This window comes from Phoenix dactylifera, chromosome 12 (assembly GCF_051530095.1).
Source record: "Phoenix dactylifera cultivar Ajwa chromosome 12, Ajwa_hap1_PhDact_Kaust_v1.1, whole genome shotgun sequence".
NCBI classification, from domain to species: Eukaryota; Viridiplantae; Streptophyta; class Magnoliopsida; order Arecales; family Arecaceae; genus Phoenix; species Phoenix dactylifera.
The window spans coordinates 25,737,480-25,756,841 of record NC_143201.1 but is presented as its reverse complement, the minus strand read 5'-3'; the positions used below and the strand labels follow the sequence as shown (position 1 = coordinate 25,756,841).

Here is a 19,362-nt window from a genome sequence, read left to right as displayed (position 1 = left end):
GCTTGGGCATCTCTTTCTTGGGAAAACGAGAGAGGGCATCTCTTTCCATATAATATCTATGTCTTCTCCCTTGTCCTTTAAAGCGAATCCCACCTCACGAGGCTGGCAACGGTCGGATTTGGTGCGCCTTTGGCATCTCTTTTGATAGGCTTTGGCTGCCGAAATAATGGGCTTTAGTCGGCGGTCCATTTGTGGGGAACAAGCTGGACCCCAGTAGGCGCGTGAATGCGCAGGAAAGCTTGGGCTGCTTTTCCAGGTTTGGCTTCCTTTTTGTGGGACTTTCTTTTGAAAGTTGAGCATCCACATGAAGCCATGCCATGGACAGCAAAGAGATGCTGCATGAGTATGGCTTCTAGTTTTGTCATAAAAGGTAATTAAATATTTAGGACCTTCCCAAAAATATGTAGGGTCCAAGTTCTTCCCCAACTTGGATGCCTAATTCGGCGCCTAACCTAAGCATTTAGCGTTTGACGCGTGCAATTCAAATGATATGTTCAAAATGAAGATAATATTTTTTTGGGTATCAAATAAAATTAAATCGAATCAGAAAATAAAATATTCAAAAATTGAGGAGAAAGATTAGTAGCGTTGTATAGGTTGTCATCCAATCAGCTACACTTCTAGCTTCTTTTTATGTTGATTATATAATATGGAGAGTGCGGATATTTGTAGAGATCTGAGAAATATAAATAGTATCTTCTAGTTAGTTTTTTTTGTGAGATCTTAGCTTGTTATAAATTACATTTTAGCCAATAATTATCTTATAAGTTATATTGATGCTTGTTAGTCATTAGTGCTAAGTTAACAAGGCACTAATGCAACTTTTTTAGCTTTTGATGCTGGAAAAAGGATGCCAACAAATCCAACATCGTCTATGCACTAGCATATACTTGGAATCAAGGCAAAAATTTATATCGTATAGGTTGGATGCATGATTTTAGAGAGCTTCTCTAACTGTTTGCTTTTATAGTACAAGATTGTTTTTTTCTTTTTCGATGAAGCAGAGGAGATGAGCTCCACTAGCTTCATTAAGAAACTAAAAGATAAAAATATAACACACTTGAAAAATATAAGAGCCTAAGCCGGAGGAAAGGAGAATTAACAAAACCCTAAGGACTTGTTTGGATGATTGAGTTTTTTTTTTCCTTCCTCGTGAGATTCGAGCTGACCCAGTCCAAAGATAATCTTGCTGATTATACTGGCCCTATTTATGAATCTAATATAATTTTCAGCCCAACCATCCAAACAAATTCTTAGAAAAAAATTGTCACCCAAGATTGTTGTGATACTTTATGTTAAACGTTGGGTGCTGCTGGAAATCTCTCATGGTGCCAAACTTCAGACATTTAGACTTTGTTTAGAGTTTAATTTTATGCTTCGATGAATTTAGCAGTTGACCTAGCAGTTATATTCAGAAGTTGAGGGATTTGTGTCTTGGCTCTGTCTATGAGATGGTTTCCAAAATCTTCGTAACAAAATTGTGTTGGTCTGTAATGCAGCCAAAGCACCGTTTAGAAGGCTGATTGGGCATAAAGGCAGATTGCAATTGGACATACTTTGTAGACTGGTTGGGCTTATGTAGGCTTTAAATACTTCGCTTGTCTAGCTTAATGGCTCTTGAGTGAGCTTCCTAAGTACACCTGGAGTATGTAAGCTTATTTAGCAGCTCTTCAAACTCTTGCATAACGCATTAGGTGATTCTTTTTCTTTTTTTTTTTGGTAAACCATATTTTTGAAACTAATCTAGAGTAAATACATCTATGAGCATCTAAAAATAAAATATTTAACAATTTAGAATGAGTATCCATCATAGTCATCCATAAAGTAGATTCCATGAGATCAGCAACATATTGTGCCATCTAGTTTTAGTAATACTATTAACCTTTTTATAAACATACTCAAACAGTCTTTCATCGAAGGATGGATATTAGTCTCTAAGGATGTAGAACGCATGCGATTCTTCTCTTTAGAGTTAAACATATCTAGGTTGCTCCGTGACGTAGTTTAGTGTCCCCATCATGCAAAGGTGGCTATTCTTTGTTCCCGTTCACGTTTGAGGGGATGTCATCAAGAAGAATCCCAATCATTCCGTTCAGCTCGAACCTTGAAAGTTTTAGGAATAATGGAAGTGCCCTCTTATTTGATAACTTTTAATATAAATAATGGAAAGAAAGGTTTAGAAAACCAATGGGAATTGCACACGGAGCACCGGAAATATGAGATGATATCATGAAACCACTTGAGAGATGTAGTCTAATATACGATCGGGCGAATTAATGCCCTCCTCTATCTTTGGATGCAAGAAAATCTTAGGAAATTTCTACTTTAAGTTATTCTTGGGGTCAAGATCTGAGCGCATCATGTGGTCCGGTGATGGTTGAGTTGGGAATATGAAATCTGATGAAAGGGATTGTCTCTTGAAGGTATATTTCCAGATATCTCTCTCTGTGTGTGTGTGGATAAATCAGTATAAGGAAGGCTTAAAATTCTTTGACCGTCCAATCAAAGAAATAAGGGTGGTAGTCTTCTTTCCAAGTTTTCTTTGCATATGTTACAGTACAAGTTTCAACTTTATTTCACTCTCAAAGGTTTATAAATTCTTCTATTTTTTCGGCAAAGTGCATTCTTTCATGATCAATTCTTGCTTTTCTGAAAGTAAGAGAAGCATACCAATTAATAGTGAAAATATATTTATCAAACTTCACAAATAATAATTAATAGAAATGTCTATCTCCAAATGGGTGACCATAGACCTACTTTCTTTCAAATGCATCAATAAATTAGTAGAAATGTGAGGACCCGTGTGGACGCATGTTTAGTCTCATATCGGCTATGCATTAGATAAATCTTGGATATTTAGACAGAGTCAAAAATCTCAATTACAAATAGTGTCAAAACAAATCTGGTCCATAGCCTATGTGGACTAAGGAATACTACAGTACGGATTTATGGAGGCTGACCGCGGGTTAATCGTAATGCTTGTGATTAGATTTGAATTGATTTGGACCTTTAGCCTGGCGAAGATGTCAGAGCTTAAAGGAGAGGAGTATGTGAGGATTTGTACAAGTGTATTATGCACTGAGTAGAACTTGGTTTCTTATAGAGGACCAAGGAACCTAAATAACATATTCCGATTAGTCTTTTTAACTGAAATCCTACGTTGTTACGCGGAAAAAGCCTTCTCCTTCTTCTTTTGCTACAAAGTCATGCTTTCTTTCAATAGCATCGAAGTCCCACGTTTTTGAATAATCTTTTTTTTTAAAAGTTCGAATACTTTTTAAATTCATTATTAAAAGATTTTATCAACCTAGTAAGTAGTTTCTTTTTTTCTTTTTTTTTGAAAATCAGTAATCTTCATAAAAAGTTATTGATAATTATTAATAATTGATGATTGATCTACAAATCTCGGACTTGTGGTGCAATGTTATAAGACGGTTTCTATTTGACCGCCGGTGAAACATTCTAGTAGATCTCTCCCACCTCTCTTTTTCAAACCCCACATTTCCATTCCACTTTGCCTTCGGCCGAGAGCATTCCAAGTTTAATGCTTCCTCATGGCCATTGCTTTGCCTTCAGTTTCAGGTTTACCCTAAACATACTCTATTCGTCTTCATTGCTCGACTAAAGGAACCATGAAATAGCCATAGCAAGAATCAGAAAAGAACGGAGCTCTATTTGCAAGAGCTCCCCATCTAAAGATATCGGCATGCTTTAAGATGGAGGGTATTGCAAAGCTTCCATTCACCAAAGTTCCTGCTAAGAAGTACTTGAAGTCCATGCATAAATTCATCTTGCATTAGTGAGGTCGGTCAAATTGAATTCATCTTTCGACGTCTTCCTTAATATGTCGCATGTCACAAAATCTAGGGTAGAGAGGGAGTCAAATCTTGCATATCACAAGTTTTTCTTATTTTTTATTATTTGATTCTAAGAGATTCGAGTTATGCAGGTAAAAAAAAAATTATTTCTTCTTCCTAGTTAGATCAATTTGGTTATATTGCGGGCACTTCTTTCTCATTTAGTTTACAAAAACCTTCCAAGACCATATGAGTCATGTTATGATCTGGCCAATCCATTTACGAGTCAATCTAATTTTTAAGGGGTCAATTCCTTCAACCTGGGTTTAGATGGATCCACTTATTTATGACCTAAATCTATTTATAGCCAACTCAAACCCGTTAAGTGGCCCAAACATGGATCAAGCTGACGGGTGAATTGCCACCAATAGATCTACCAAATAAATTGATTTTTTTTTAGGTTTATCAATTTTCTGAGCGATATGTAGACGACCATCTTCTTCTTAGCAATATACAATGGATGGTGAGAGACTGTAACTTCTTTCAGATCGCTTATGTGTACCGAGAGATGAACAAGGCAGCTGATTGGATTGTTTATTTTGCTGTCCATCACTCCGAAGAAAACACATAGACGTGGACTGAGATTGTACCCTCATTTTTATGCCATGATCTATATCTTGACTCAGTTAGTTGCACTCACGCCAGATTAACGTAAACGACCGTTTTACCAAAATAAATAAATAAATAATATTTTTTTAATAAAAGTTGTCCGCTCAGTTTCCTTATACTCTTCTAGAGGTAACGAAAGAGTTAAGTGCTTATTTGATGCACCTCCCCATTCCAAGTCCAAGCCATGCCTCGTGCCCTTTTATGTAGAGCCGCAGGTGACCCAATCCATTCAGTTTGGGGCTTGGAATTTGGCGAGTGAGCCAAGCCGGTGGAAATGCATATTTCTGGAGTGACTCTCTACATATGGCGAAGAGCATTGGCGTAGCCTGAGAGAGGGTAGGATAAGATTGATTGTTTCCATCATGTTTGTAAAAATGGTCATTGTTAAGCTGCATAATTAAGTATTTATTTAGATTTTATTAATGATTATAAAAAAATTATTATTAGTTTATATAATTAAGTATTTAATTAGATTTTATTGATTAAGATAACGTATATTAGGTTGCCACAATGTTAACTAACCAATCGAACTAATCTTGCATGGAGGGGTCTAGAATTCTTTGATATCCAACAAAAAATAATAACTAGTTCCTAGAGCGGGACGGTCGCCTAAGGCCTCAGCCAAAAGAAAGGCCTCCGCTATTCGGGAGACTGCTAATCTAGTTCCATATTAACTAACCAAATGACTCCCTAAATTTTAAGTTGATGGAAAATGGATGATTAATATGTATTTGATTTAACATGGCAATTGGTCAGCTGAAGTGATACTAGCCCGATTCCAAAAAAGAGAGAGGAAAAAAAAAAAAAAGTATAGGAGCAGCCATGAGTTTAGACCCTTTTTTAGATCAATTTTTTTTTTCTTATTTATGCATTCACCGTGCTGCCTAGACTGTGTGAAGAAGGGCATTATGATATTATATAGATTATTGACTTTTTTCTCATCGAGTTAAATTTTAGAAATCAATCAATTAATTAAATTATACAGAAAATTATAATTTCCATCAAATAAATTTAAATTAGTTTTGACATTTTACTATAATCTCACCGGGAGAGACTCGATTTTGCTACCAATCTGTAATGATAAAGGTCGAATTGCGAGTCTACTAATAAAATAGTAATGGCTACCATATAGAAGCGATCATAAATCAGAGAGTCTAGACTATTTCGAAAGATCATTCCTCTTGCTTCTATTCCTTAACTAAGAAATGAAGCAGTAAAAATATACTTTTATTAAGAGAAAAAGACCCTAGAAAGCACCTTATTGATAGATGGCAATATCTCAGCATGAAAAGGGTCGCCTAACAAACTCGAGTATGATACTATATTAACTAATTACTAAAGTGAAAATTTCAAAATATCAGCAAGGGTGTTTCGCCTAATTTTAGATCTTAAAAATTTATATAATATATGAAACTTAATATTATCTTTAAATAATCAAAATGAATATAAACCCGAGTTTGCACGAGGAAATAATAAATGTGGAAATACCCTTCATCTAATCTTATCCAGCCATCTACTGTATCCCAGATAGACGCTTTTGGGACGCTACAAAAACAACAATAAATCTTAAATAGAGCTGAAGCTTAGAAGATAAGTTGGCTCAACTGCTTGAGGGTGTGAGGTCTCTGATGTCTCACAGATGGATGGTTCAAGCGAGAAGAAATTGGAACTCTTTGATGTCGGGCAGTGCGAAGAAGCCTACCAAATGGGATTCCTCATAGGGCAGAGATTCTCAGATCTGATTCAAAGCAGGGTGGCCACTGACCCCATCCTTCAACAGCAGCTCCTCCCTTTCGCCCGCACCGCAGAGGCTCAGCCGCTGGTTGAAGCACTCTGCACTGCTAATAGACAGATGTTTCCGAGATACTGGGATGAAATGGTAGGAACAGCTGCAGGAAGCGGCATCCCAATTCTCCAAGTAATATTTCTACTTCACCTTGGCTTTATATTCATTGACCTTTCCTAAAGTTTCCAAACAGTAGTAGCAGAAAGATGTTCGAGCTAGTTAACTGAATGCTCTTAAGCAGATAATATTGCTAAATTTTAGAAAGGAAATACTTCCCTTTCTTCTGAAGAAAGAGGCCACTCCAGAAGAGGTCACTGATGAGGACTGTTCAGATGTTCTTGTTGTAAATGACTCCATGGCCATTGCTGCACACAATGAAGATGCAACTGTAGCTTTAATTGGTCGCACGTAATCATTAAACCTTCTCCATAGATCAATATTAAGCAAACAAGGTCATCTGTCATATTAAACTCAGCTAGTACTTTGAAATTCTATGGGCTGCAGCTATCTGGTGAGGGCCACACTGTCGAATGGAGTAACGTTCACTGCTTACACTTACGCAGGGGAGCTTCCAACCTGTGCATTTGGCTTCAACAGCTGTGGCTTGGTAAGATCTTTCAATTGTAATAAACTCACAAGGCTTTTCAGTGGTCACCCAAAATGCTGAAGCAAATGGCTACCTATGTGGCCTCTATATCAGGCATTCACACTTAATTCAGTACCTCCAACACGAGAGGAAATCATTGCAGGAGGTATCGGACGTAATTTTATATCACGAGATCTTCTGGAAGCCACTGGCCTTGGTGATGCCTTGAATGTAAGACACTCTCTGGTATCACAGAATTAAGATTGGTAACTTACCGATGCTGACATGGTTCCTGGCTGCAGAGAATTCATTCATCCAATGCTTCTGTTGGACACAGCTATAACTTAATGGATGTTAGGAGCCGCAGGATTTTAAATGTAGAAACAGCATCTGGCAACCGCTGTTCAGTTCATGAGGTTGGAAGAACTCCTTTCTTCCATGCAAACATGTACCTCCACCTACAAGTACAGCAGGTGAACCATAGATTGTAGAATTTAGACACAGAGATAGATAATGCTATTAAAAATTATAGATCTATGCATCACACAATTTAAGAGGGCAATGCAAAAATAGTTCTCTATACTAAATTTGGATCATCGTTTGCAAGTGAAGGTACAAGATGAGAACTCTATCAGCAGACACAACAGGGCAGCTCAACTTTCAGCAGACTCAAAAGCAAAAGTACTCTCAATTCTTGGAGATTCTGTGGATAAAAAATATCCCATCTACATGACAGGTGATTCAATTTGGGGCCTTCCAGACAAATATAAGTCTTCAAGTGTGTCCTCTGTTCCACTTAATTCAGCTTACACCTACCATTTCAGGTCCAACATTATATACTCTTTGCACAGCACTGATTGATCTGGATGAACAAACAATCACCATATATGAAGGCAACCCAGAGAAAGAAATTGTTTCTTATGCTCTTCCGCTATTATAGTAGAAGAAGCTCTTGCTAGCAACAATGAAATTATTTATCTGACTGCTGCTGAGAACTCAAAATTTATACTGTATTGGGATTTTAATCTGGTTTTACAGATAGAGCCGATTCTAATAGAGTAAGGATTAGGTTGGATCTAATACAGTTGAGATTAGATCTGGTCGCAAGTCAACCCGACCTACTTGCACACAGGTCTAAGCTGCATGATATAGAAGCCTTCACATCTTGGCATAGAATGTTCTAGTATTTATTTTTCTAATTTGACTATTTTTCTTTTTAATAATAAGTGCCATCATATTGTCATGAGAGGGGTGCAAACTGGCAAGATCAGCTGCGAAATTGATTTGGTGAATTGAATGATCATAGTTAAGCATGATTTATGTCTCTTCAAAAGAAGCAAAACATGATTTGTTGCTGATACTAATCAAATACTTTAAGTGCTGGCACGAATCACAACAATCAAAAGTGAAAACACCTGCTCGATGAGACAATGAGGCTGTCTCGCTTTAATACATACAGAAAATATCATCTTATATAATTCATGTTCCATCAGTCATGAGACCCGCACCTCATTTCTCACTCTCCGTCGTAAAAGTACTTGGTAATAGGTGAAATGTGAGCGAAACGCATGCGCGGTACAAAAATAGTCAATTTGTCCGATCCATTTCACTGCCCTATAAATGGCAAAAAAAAAAAAAATCCTTTTCTTTGTTTGATCTGTTTCTAGTATCTCTCTGTTTTAGCCTCCCCGCTCGCTACTCGGAAAAGGATTCAGCTCTGAACTCTGCAGCTTATTTCTAAAAGACGCTATCGACTTAAAGAAAAGGTATTGAATAGAAGCAGCGAAAAAATGAATAAAAAACAATGTCATCACTGTCGGTCAAGCCTTTTCTAGCCTTCCTTTCAATCTGACTACCAATTTGCCTTCAACAAATGGTTTCTCTCTGCCCAGCTCTCCCAATACTGCAACTTAATTGACTTGAGTCTCCACTCATCATTTCCTTCTGGTGCAACTCTAATTTAGACTTCACACTGCACTATTTCTTCTGGTGTTTCTGGATCTCTTATTGGCTTGGTATAAGATTAGCATGCTACAGCTATTATGTATCACCACCTGGAATGCACGAGAATTTTAGTTAAGGGTAGAGATAATGGGAGGGTGACGGGAGAAAGAAGTATGAAGGACGTTGCTTTTGGCCAAATGGTCCCATCTGCTCTCTATACAATCTCAAATGCAGATAAGAGGCCATTCATCTGAGTCATCCCTGCATGAGCTACAAATAATAATTCTTTCACGGAGGCAAGACTCTTCGTTTCATTTAGCTGTTAAATGATCCATCATCCATGTTTTCCAAAGCACTTGTCACGTCCATCAAAGCATTCTTTCACGGAGGCAAGACTCTTCGTTTCATTTAGCTGTTTTCTCTGGTGACACTGGAAGCAAGCAACAACCACGGACGCCTCACAGAGCATATTGTGTCCACAGTATCTGTCCTTAGCTACCAGAAGAGCTTCGAATGTCAGTATCCAGTAGTAGTGCCAGAGTTTGTCAGCAGCTGTGTTGTGGGATTTGAAAAGGTTAACCCAAAATCTTTCAAGCCATGACTAAGGTCGCCGGCAAATTATTCAATCTAATATGCCATTTTAACTGGCAAAAATCAAGCTACAACTGTGGCAATTACATTTTGTTCTAGTCGCTTTGCCAACTTTGATTTTGCAAATGAATTAAATTACATTCTGCCTTCTAATGCATGGATTGACGGGTACCTGTCCATTTCTTGGACAGAGGGAAACCCAAGGAAAAAAGAATACAAGGGATGACATTTTATTTTCTTTTTTCTTGTGTTTAGATGGGGAAACTCAGATCAAACATCTGGTTCTGCTTAAACTAGAAGTAATGGTAAAGGCTAAATACAGAACAATAGCCAGACTTCAGACCCATCAAGGCAAGCAGAATTATTATTTGTAGATCATAAATTTTTAGACCCATTTTAACATCGCCTGTCTTGTATAAAAAGGCACTGCTTAACCTGCTACAGGGGTCATCAAGTCCTATCAGCAGAGAGTAATATCAAAGTTCACACCTTCAACAACCTGAAGTTCATATAACTGTAAGTAATTTACAATCACGTAAAAATTATCATCTTAACAACCTCCATACCAGGGGACAACCTGAGAACTAGGGAGCCGCCTAATAGTAACATGCCCACTATCAATCTCCATTCTTTCCATGGCTCGATGCAGAAGGCACTTCAATTCCTGCATTGATCATGATACTTATAAGCTAACAAACTCAGAATCCTATTTCACCTCTCATAGCCTATTCACTTCATGATGCACTTTTCTGAAATCTCCATGTTTGCAACCCCATAATGGCCCAACTTAAAATCTCCCTATCTACATTTTAATTCCACATTTTAGTTGATCATCCTCAATTCTGACCGGTGGTTCTGTGAACCAAGGTCCGCCGTACCGGTCCGGTCCGGCGTACCGGTCGCCGGCCGGACCGGTACGGTACCGGCCGGGCTCCACGAGTCAGACTTTTTTTTTTTTTTTTTAATGTTGTCTCTGTTGGATCTTAAATTAAATGAAAATTGATGTTTTTTTATTACTTTTTTCATGAAATTGAAAGAAGTGGCCCCGTGGGCCACTTCTCCCTAAAACCACGCGCGGCGCGTGGTTTTTGAAACCACGCGCGCACGTGGTTTTTGAAACCACAGCGCGAAGCTGTGGTTTCGTAAAAAAAAAAAAAAAAAACCACCCGTACCGGTGCGAACCGGCCGGTACACAGATGAAAACCGGATATACCGGTTTTCATCGCTCTCCGGTACCGGTCAAGCACCGAACCGGTTCGTACCGGCCCGTACCGGCCGGTACGGACCGGTACGGCTTTCCTTGCTGTGAACTGTTCCACAAAATAACGTCGAGTTCAACTGAGCAGATTTTAAATTTACAACATAATAAGAAATAAATCTTATGCCCTATGTTTAACTTCTGTTGCTTCAATCCATTCCATTGTAATAATCTTTCCTAGATAGCCGTCTTATTTTGTAATTCTCTCTTCAAACTTGGATCCTCAAAATTTGATGCTGAAACCATTTGTCTGAAGTCTCATGGTGCACCACCAGATCATGGTGATACTTGTAATCATTAATCTAGTTTGTTCCTATTTTAATACTCCATCGAACTATAAATGGATCCTCATACTTACAGGATATTGCTGCATATCCAATTTCAAGCGATTATCATTTTAATACTTGGATCACAGAAGTTGATTGTCAATCAGATCTTTAAACTCTTCAACCTCTTGGACCAGATCTTTGCAAATCTTGATATTTTTTCCCTTTTTTGTTATGCTTCAACCAGCTCTTCTATGAATTCTCAATGGACGGATCTGATCATTCTTCTAATTTGTCTCCTCCAATTGATCAGTTGGATTTTCAGGTGGAACTCCTTGAGATCATATATGTCCATGTATTGTTATTTTTGCTTCAATGTAGACAAGTCTCGATCCACCAACGCTCCTCCTTTCAAGCACTCCAGATTGTGGTTAAACCTGTTCTATTTCTGCTTCTTCAAGTTCGTAGCCTAACAGCAAACCATCAACAACTACAGGTCCATCACTCTTAACTTGAAACTGAAGTCGTATAGGTCGGCTCTCAATTCTTGCCTTTCACAAAAAAAAAAAAAGTTTGCATTACAGATCTATAAATGACATTAAAGATTGAAGGAGAGATGGACACTGGAGTTCATGGGGAGATACGCCTCAAAGTAGGCGCTTTTGGCTGCAGCAGACCATATTCTTCTTACTTAATTTCAACAAAACCCTCATCATATTAAGATGCATTTATGTGCTAAAGCCCAATCTTGTGTGACTAGGACTTGCCTAACCTTTAAAAACAGAAATGGATATGGATGCCATGAAAAAGTTCCCAATAATCCTAACCTAAATCCTCTAGCTATTTCACCAAAAGGGGGGATGTGATCAATTCTTCGAGATGTTAAGAGCCATGATCAGCCCGACCTATAAAAAAACTGAAACATGGATAGAGGTTTGCATCAGTTCAGCAAGCTCAACCCACTGCACCCCCACCCAAAGCCCAACAAAAAAAAAAGAAGAACGCATCCACCTCCAAACAAAAAAAATAAAAGAGGAATAGAAATTAAAACTACATCCATGACATCAAGCTGCACATCTTGGTGGACTCCACAATGATACCCAACTATAACATACAATTAGGGAATCCATAAGCATATGAAAGCATAGCCACCAAGTCTCAACAAATAGATAGCTGCAAGCCCACCCCAATCGACCTGAATAAAACAAAGAATGATGCGGACTTGGAAAAAGTACAGCTATGGCCACCATAATTGGTACCTTCAGAAATAGCCAGGGATCACAGCAAGATCTTTTTTTTGATAAAAAAAATCAAAGACAGAAAACAGAGTAAAAAAAAATAAGTAGGTAAAGAATGGCATAAAAGATCTTTAAAACGGAGATAACAAATTTCTTCACATAAAGATAATGTCAACTAGAAAAGTCACAGAACCTAAAATAATATAAATAGATAAAAAGCAAAAAAAAAAGGAAAAAGAAAAGAAAAGAGTCTTTAGGTTCAAAAATATGAAAGGTTTTTTCAAGGAACATACCAGTTAAGTCTTCACTCTGAAAACGAGCATCTCTGTTTGCAGCCATGGTGGTTTCACCAGCACATTCTCATTTCAGGTTTTCTCAAAGATTATGAACTATTGCCAATCTTAAAAGTTTAAGAAAGAGGATACAACAAAAACAATATCAGCAATTATTATTATTTTTTGTTCCAGATATCATCTCATTTCTCTGAGTGAACAACAGATTACCAGCATAATAAAATATACACATTTTGCTATGCTGCTCAGAACAGAGCGACCTTCATGAGCTTGATATAAAAGAGAGAGAGAGATTCCAAACTTCCCACCACAGATGCACAGCTATACAACATGAAGGAAAAGTATCATTTTCTAAGTATTTGCTCAAGGGAGGGGGGTTTGTGTGGAGTAGGGTAGAGGAAGAGAGGATAGAGAGGGAATTATTGACTTTATCAGCAATGCGAGAAGATTTAAAATTCGTGAAGTGCCAATCTAGTTGCAGGTTGAAGCAAAGATCAAAAGCAATTAAATTCAGGGAAGCAATTTTCATGGATTATAATTGCTCACATCGCTAGCAAGAGAAGGACAAAGTAAATATAAACATAATGCAAACACATTGGAAGTTGACCAAATAGCATGGTTAAGCCCTAGATCCGGCATCACTATAGTGGAAGTTATAGTCAAAAACCTGCCTCTTGTCGAGAGTACAATGAACTGCTAAAATTAATATGGACAATCAAGCTAGTGCTCGGGTAGTCATTCACAAATCTATTATAACTCATGGTATACATAAAGTAAATCCCAAAATTATAGAGGAAAGGATGTAACAGAGTGAAAGAAATCAGATTACATCTTTAGCTCCAGAAAATACCTTTTACAGTATCTAAACAACCAGCTATTCAAAGCACACTGGCATCTCGGCCAATGACACTGCATTCGCGCCCATTTCATTGCCGAATTTTGCCCATAGCTGAACCTTTCAAAACCTTAAAGCGAGCATGCTGTCCCTCTAGCCTTGCTTCAAGTAATCTTGCCTTTAAAGTATTTTCTTTTACTCCACATGGTAATTTTGATAAGCATTCAGATATCTCAATATCAGGAGATGTATGCTGGTAGTTCCACTGCTGCACTGCACTGGCTAGATTGTGGAAATCCCCTGAAGCAGCGTCCTCACCAACTAAAACAATATGACCCCTCCATGAAAATTGATTTTGGGACTGTTCCCTGTGATAATTATCTTGATCAACCATGCAAATTTCTGACTGCTTTTCCACTGAGTTATCAATCAAATGATCTGATCTCTGACTGCTATCCCACTTCAGATCCATGCCCTGCCGAACTTCTGGAATACGATGATTATCAGATTTCTGGGGCATAACAGTTTCAATCTGATCCGTTTCCACACCTCCAGTTTCTTCATCAGTCTGTGAATGTATTCCCCATTCTCCATCCATAAGCTGCTCATTTCCACACAGCTTTGTCTTATCCATTTGTTCCTTAAATTGTGCTTGCACCCCAGATGAATTCTGGCCTTTGGAATTTTCAGAATATCCCAACTTCTTCCCCGTGAAGTTAGATTTTCTTGTTGAGCTCAGTTTCTCAGTGCTACTTCCACCATGCAACTTTATCCAGTTGCAGTTTTCACTGTCACCCCCAACCATGTTAAGCTCAAAACAATGTAAGTCACTGGCAGCAGAATCATCATCTTCAGCATCTCGAGGTGCACTAGCAACCCCATTCAAGTGGACAGACTCCAGGGATTGGCGACGCAAATTTCCATCTTTCTGGTACACACCATCATTCTTAGAGCTACTGGATTGTCTAGCTCGAAGGAAAGATTCAATTTCACCCCTTAACTTATCTGTAACTCTGCTTTTTTCAGCCAAATCTGCCCTAGCTTCAGCAATCTTCATCTGCATCCGCTCATCCAGCCATGCTTCTGAAATATGAAGTACCATCCGGTCAACTTTACGGTCACAACCTCTTACAGACTTTTGTTTCAACTCCCTGACTTCCTGTTCATAATCCCTAATTCCCTTTGCAAACTCATCGCAGAGGTCCTCCAAAAGGTTATTTGCTTTTCTCCCTCTTTCCAGATCTTTCACTGCCTTCAAAAATGCTGCTTTCACTTCAGACAACTCTTTCCCTAGTTTCCTGTGCAGACTTTTGGAACGTATTCTCAACCTTCTCTCATCTTCAAGCTCATCCCTTATGGACTGTACAGATGCTTTAATCCTTTCCTGCTCCTTGTTCTTCCCGACCAGTTTGGCCTTAACACCTTGCTTCACCAAATCATCCATTTCATGCCGATATGCTTGCTTCTCTTGCATCAGCTCCTGGATACGCCTCTGTGCATGCTCTAACTCCATCTTCAATGCTTTTACCAATGATACATTGGATGCATGCTGTTCTTCCAGGCTCCAAATCCTATTCAGAATTTTCAATAATTCAGTTGATGTTTTAAGGCTATATCCTGCCTCCTTGAGATTCCTCTTCATATCTAAAGAACTGCTAGGAGTGATAGCTTGGTTAAAAGCTGCAACCTGCAAAATGCAGAAAAGCAATAATTAGAACATATACAGCCAGAAGGCAACTTTTAAGGGAATCAGGAATACTAGACCAGCATATACAAATATATGATGATAACTCTGGATTTACTAGTAAAGACAATCCATTGAGCTAATAAGTCCTCAAACAATTCATCAGTGAAACACGTCGCAGAGTTGAAAACAATTTGCGAAAAAAAAAACCCTACATAAATAAAAAAGACAATCCCACTACGATCTAAGCAAGAAAAAAGGATGGAATTGGATACCTCCATTGAGCTGCTATAACTTGCAGGAGATATAGGTTGGAGAGCTTGACTATTTCTTTCACTCGACTTATGTTGTCGAATCAATGAAGCTGCAACATGCCTCCTTAAACTACCAACACTTAGAGGCTGGAATAAAAAGTTAGAGAATGGTTAGTTGTAGAGAAAGACTTCTATAAATTATATTTTACTCAAATGCATGACAAATAACTGCAAGTCAGAAGAGAGAATAAAATAAAGTAAATGATGGCTTATGATTTAGGAATAGAATACAAGACATGTTTTCATATAGCACTGATAAAAGACTTGAGAACAAACAGTGTATAATCACCTTGATGTAGGCATGGGAATACTTCCAAGAAATGAATAAATGCCACCATGAAAGATAGTTGGGAAATTGTATTCCATGGTCATTATTTTTTCATATATGAAATCATTTCCTACCATTCTCCTACAGACTCCCAGGCATTTCCCTTTTTAAAACTGATTGAAACAGTTAAATGAACACTTAACCAGAGAAATGCTATGTGACATGTCAGATTTTAAAAAAGAATACGATGCCAAGTCTTTAAAAAGCACTAGGAGGAAGAAACAAATCACCACTCTAAAATAAGAAATACAGTTTGACATCACAGCTAAAAGCAAAAGTTGATCAACACACGACGAAATGGGCAGTGCCTTCAGCCACTTCATCTTTTTGTTATTTTTGCCTACATTGAGGTGTAAATTGGATTATATACTATTTCAATTTTTCTTAGAGAACTTAAATATTTAGCTTACTAGTTATTCTGCATTAGCATGACTCATACTCATACTGGCATTTTCTAGATTTACACGTTTGACATAAATACAAATAATAGAACAAATTTAAATGAAAATAGCAAATTTATAATCATATAGAGACAATGAAACAATATCGCCGTGTTTTTAAAATTGACATGATTTTTTCTACTTGACTTTTATTTATTACATTGTAAGTTTATGATTGCTCAATTTACACAGGCAGTGTCACTCGAAATCTATGCCAGAATAGTAGCTGATATCAAACCTAGATTAGATAATATGTATGACTGCTATTGCATGCTCGAATGTTAAAAACAAGACTAGCATGGCATTGGATGATTGGATGTTGTTTCTCAAAAGTCAGACAAAAATGCTCACTGGTAATAGTACACCTAGACTCCTCTAAAGACAAGACAAATTCTTCATGATGTGCATGCGACCCATCTTATTCTTGTGCAAACATGCAAAATGCTTGCATTAAAGTAATATCTTTCATCTCATACCAAGTATTTGACATTTAAATGGCATCTATACCAACAAAGTATCATCCCAGTTCACCAACAAAACTTTCATAAATAGGAAAGGGCGATTATTTAATAAAATATGTGCATCACAACCACCCTAGTTACTTCATTGGCAATTAAGGCTGTAAATTCAGAAGGACCCAAGAAGCAATCTATAAAAAGGTGCAGTTTATCTCCATTGCAACTCTTATCAAGGCTTTATCATGATTGGCAAAAAGCTGAATTCAGACTTCTACCATTTCAACCAAAATTGTTCTAGAGATCTAAGACATCATATTGACTATGAGTGAACTAAGAAACAGTGCTTTCCTACGGTCAATCTGAAAGCAAATTTCAAATTTTAGCACTAAAAACTGGAACTGCTCAAGCATGAATTCACCAATCTATTTTCATGCAAAAGGGCTGAAGGCCACACATATTTGAAGGTAAATAGTAAAATATTGAAAAACATGGAGTTCTTCTATTGTAACGTAGAAAAGAAATAAAGAAAGAAAGATTATCTTCTGACATACATCAAAAAGACCGAGAATTTACACATACAGCTAGCTTGCAGAATCCAAGTTAGCACTGGAAGAGAGAAAAAGGAACTAATTTTAACTCTGCTTCGCAAGCCTTATCCTATCTAGTATGGTATCAGGTTTAGAAATCAGGGTATGATCCATCTGAGAACATTTTATGTTCAGCTATCAACGTGATCCCTCTGCCATTTTCATTTTAATAAACAATTGTATTTCATCTCATAGACGAGGGTATTTGAATCTCTTTTTTTATATATAATTTAGAAAAATTACACTTGTAAAGCCTCATCAAGCGCTTGTCAGCAAACATCCTAAAAGTCAACCTGTTCTCCAAATTTGTCGATCGTCAAGGATCTATATAAGGAAATAAAAATTTACCAATCAAATCAGGTCAAATTCAGTCGACTCTATTTCTTCGGTCGCAATTTTGAATGTTCCTGACATCATCTCCAGTCCCTCTCAGTTGACGTACATCATATTAAAAAAAAACAATTTTTTTTATTCGATCAAATCAAATCCAGTCTACTTTATTTCTTCAGTCACAAGAATAATGTTCTTGACATTATCTCCAGTCACCCTCAATTAACGTCAATCTGTATGTAATCCTCCCAATCCAATAACTAATTCACATAACAACCAACCTCACAAGAAACCAAAACAACCAGCAGACAAACCCAAGAAAAATCACAGCACTAAAGTCATAATAAAAGTCACTAAGCCAAAAGGTCGCGACCGAAATCGAAACCTCAAGAGTCAACAGCAAGAATAGAAAAGATCTAATCTTGACAACATTAATAGCTCAAAAAATCATATCCAAGAAAACCATCAACCAAGAAACCTCAAAACCACAGAAAACTTGGAAAAGGTGGGGAAAATCCTACTCGATCAGCGGGTTCAAGCAGCGACTCATCAAGAACATGATCAACGCCTTTCCCCTCCTTGTGGCGGCGGATCCTGGCGCTCCTCCGGCTCATTCTGGAGTAATCCAAGAGGTCCTGCATCTCCCACAGATTGGCCCCGAGCTTTCGGGCAGAGACGCAGCTCCTCCTCGTCTGGAGCCGATCGGGGCCTCCGGGATCCAAAGAGCAGGGGGGGTCCTCCAGCTTCCAGGCGGGCATGGGGGTACAGGGGCCGCCCCTTTTGCCTACGGAGATACCTCGCCTCAGCTTTAGGCCAAAAGACTCCTCCTTTCCACCGCCCGAATTCCCTACATCTACGGCTGCTCCCCGCTTTTCCCCTTCCATCAAGGCATCAACCCCCCTCCCCTTTTTTTAATTGACACTATTCACCCTTCTCCACCTGGAGCCATACCCTCGCCGTTCCCCCTCGCCGTTCCCTGCCCTCCTTTCTCCCCTCTCTCTCCCCCGCTTTACTCCTAGTTTCTTGAAGTTCTCATCTTTTTTCACTTCCTTGCTTTAACTATTGTTTTACTCGTGTTTTCTCTGGTGCAACAGCAATGTGTGTTTTGAGATTGGCCTTTCATTGGCGCAATAAAAGACTGCTCTACAAGGGGAAGAATTATAAGCTGGATTGGGGGTGGCATGATTTGATGTGCGTGGGGGCAAGGGGAATGGGCTTTTCGTTGGGATCTACGAGGATTGCCATGGTTAAAACTCTGATCTCATGTGGCCAACCTGACTTTCTCGTTACTTTAAGTTCTAAATAATGGCCATTACAAGTTTCGGCATCATTGCAGCTTTATTTTGTAGCGGTTATAATGCCTTATGGCAGATCTTAGTGAGTTTGGATGTTTTACAAAACTTTGAGACTTATCTCTACATATAAATATTCTTTATCATGTTAGGGAATGCAACTCACATAGGAAAATTTATAAACGAACAGCTTGGTTAGAGAGTTGTCCGTGAAACTTACATTGGAAATAACTATTATAGCATTATATTATATTCAACTAAATATTACAAGATCTACTGTACCGTATCGGTTCAGTATCAATATATGGTATAAAAAATATACCAACATTTAGTACACCGAACCGGTCCACATATCAGATATACCGATGCAATAACAAGATGTCACTGCTATGAAATCCAGCATCGAGATAGCATATCTTGATTCGCATGATATTAGCTGGAGTCATAATTAATAATATTTTAAATACAAGAAAGGGATAGAACTAGTATTTTATAGGCAGTCCCATGTCTCTAATCCATATCAATGCATCCATGGATTTCAATTTGCCTACCTGATTAGGACCTGGAAATGTGCTCAGTATTATCACTTCAGCATTCTCCAAAGCTCCAAATGTCTGCCGGCCTCCATGGTATGGAGGTCAGGGGTAGTTATTCATTAATCCCTTA

At 38.1% G+C, this 19,362-nt stretch overlaps 2 protein-coding genes across 4 annotated transcripts; one reads left to right on the top strand and one right to left on the bottom strand.

The window, feature by feature from the left end:
* Positions 1 to 5,969: 5,969 nt before the first annotated feature.
* LOC103710114 (uncharacterized) lies at positions 5,970 to 8,151 on the top strand. Of its 2 annotated transcripts, XM_008795764.6 has the most exons (7): positions 5,972 to 6,384; positions 6,494 to 6,660; positions 6,757 to 6,859; positions 6,953 to 7,069; positions 7,141 to 7,311; positions 7,451 to 7,574; positions 7,663 to 8,151. In XM_008795764.6, the coding sequence occupies exons 1-7, from the start codon at positions 6,106 to 6,108 to the stop codon at positions 7,776 to 7,778; spliced, it is 1,077 nt and encodes a 358-aa protein (XP_008793986.3). In that variant the 5' UTR covers positions 5,972 to 6,105; the 3' UTR covers positions 7,779 to 8,151. The 2 variants fall into 2 exon arrangements, with proteins under 2 accessions (XP_088565496.2, XP_008793986.3); XM_088709370.2 differs by having other exon boundaries at positions 5,970 to 6,384; positions 7,451 to 7,757.
* A 2,765-nt stretch (positions 8,152 to 10,916) lies between these two features.
* On the bottom strand, positions 10,917 to 18,669 carry LOC103710196 (uncharacterized protein At5g41620). Of its 2 annotated transcripts, XR_003386778.4 has the most exons (4): positions 17,926 to 18,626; positions 15,223 to 15,348; positions 13,279 to 14,950; positions 10,917 to 12,749 (listed from the first exon to the last, which is right to left on the bottom strand). XR_003386778.4 is itself a non-coding variant. In XM_008795873.6 (3 exons), exons 1-3 carry the CDS (start codon positions 18,286 to 18,288, stop codon positions 13,355 to 13,357), a joined length of 2,085 nt encoding a protein of 694 aa, XP_008794095.4. In that variant the 5' UTR covers positions 18,289 to 18,669; the 3' UTR covers positions 13,150 to 13,354. The 2 variants fall into 2 exon arrangements, 1 of the variants encoding a protein (XP_008794095.4); XM_008795873.6 differs by lacking the exon at positions 10,917 to 12,749 and having other exon boundaries at positions 13,150 to 14,950; positions 17,926 to 18,669.
* Between the last annotated feature and the right edge of the window lie 693 nt (positions 18,670 to 19,362).

What these genes read in the sequence shown, in the direction of transcription:
- LOC103710114 (XM_088709370.2), top strand. Translation starts at nt 6,106, where the DNA reads ATGGATGGTTCAAGCGAGAAGAAATTGGAACTCTTTGATGTCGGGCAG. An exon ending in GTAGCTTTAATTGGTCGCAC is followed by an intron (nt 6,661 to 6,756) that starts GTAATCATTAAA and finishes TATGGGCTGCAG; the next exon opens with CTATCTGGTGAGGGCCACAC. An exon ending in GCCTTGGTGATGCCTTGAAT is followed by an intron (nt 7,070 to 7,140) that starts GTAAGACACTCT and finishes TCCTGGCTGCAG; the next exon opens with AGAATTCATTCATCCAATGC.
- LOC103710196 (XM_008795873.6), bottom strand. Translation starts at nt 18,288, where the DNA reads ATGGAAGGGGAAAAGCGGGGAGCAGCCGTAGATGTAGGGAATTCGGGC. An exon ending in TGCTTGAACCCGCTGATCGA is followed by an intron (nt 15,349 to 17,925) that starts GTAGGATTTTCC and finishes TTTTTATTCCAG; the next exon opens with CCTCTAAGTGTTGGTAGTTT. An exon ending in GTTATAGCAGCTCAATGGAG is followed by an intron (nt 14,951 to 15,222) that starts GTATCCAATTCC and finishes TGCATTTTGCAG; the next exon opens with GTTGCAGCTTTTAACCAAGC.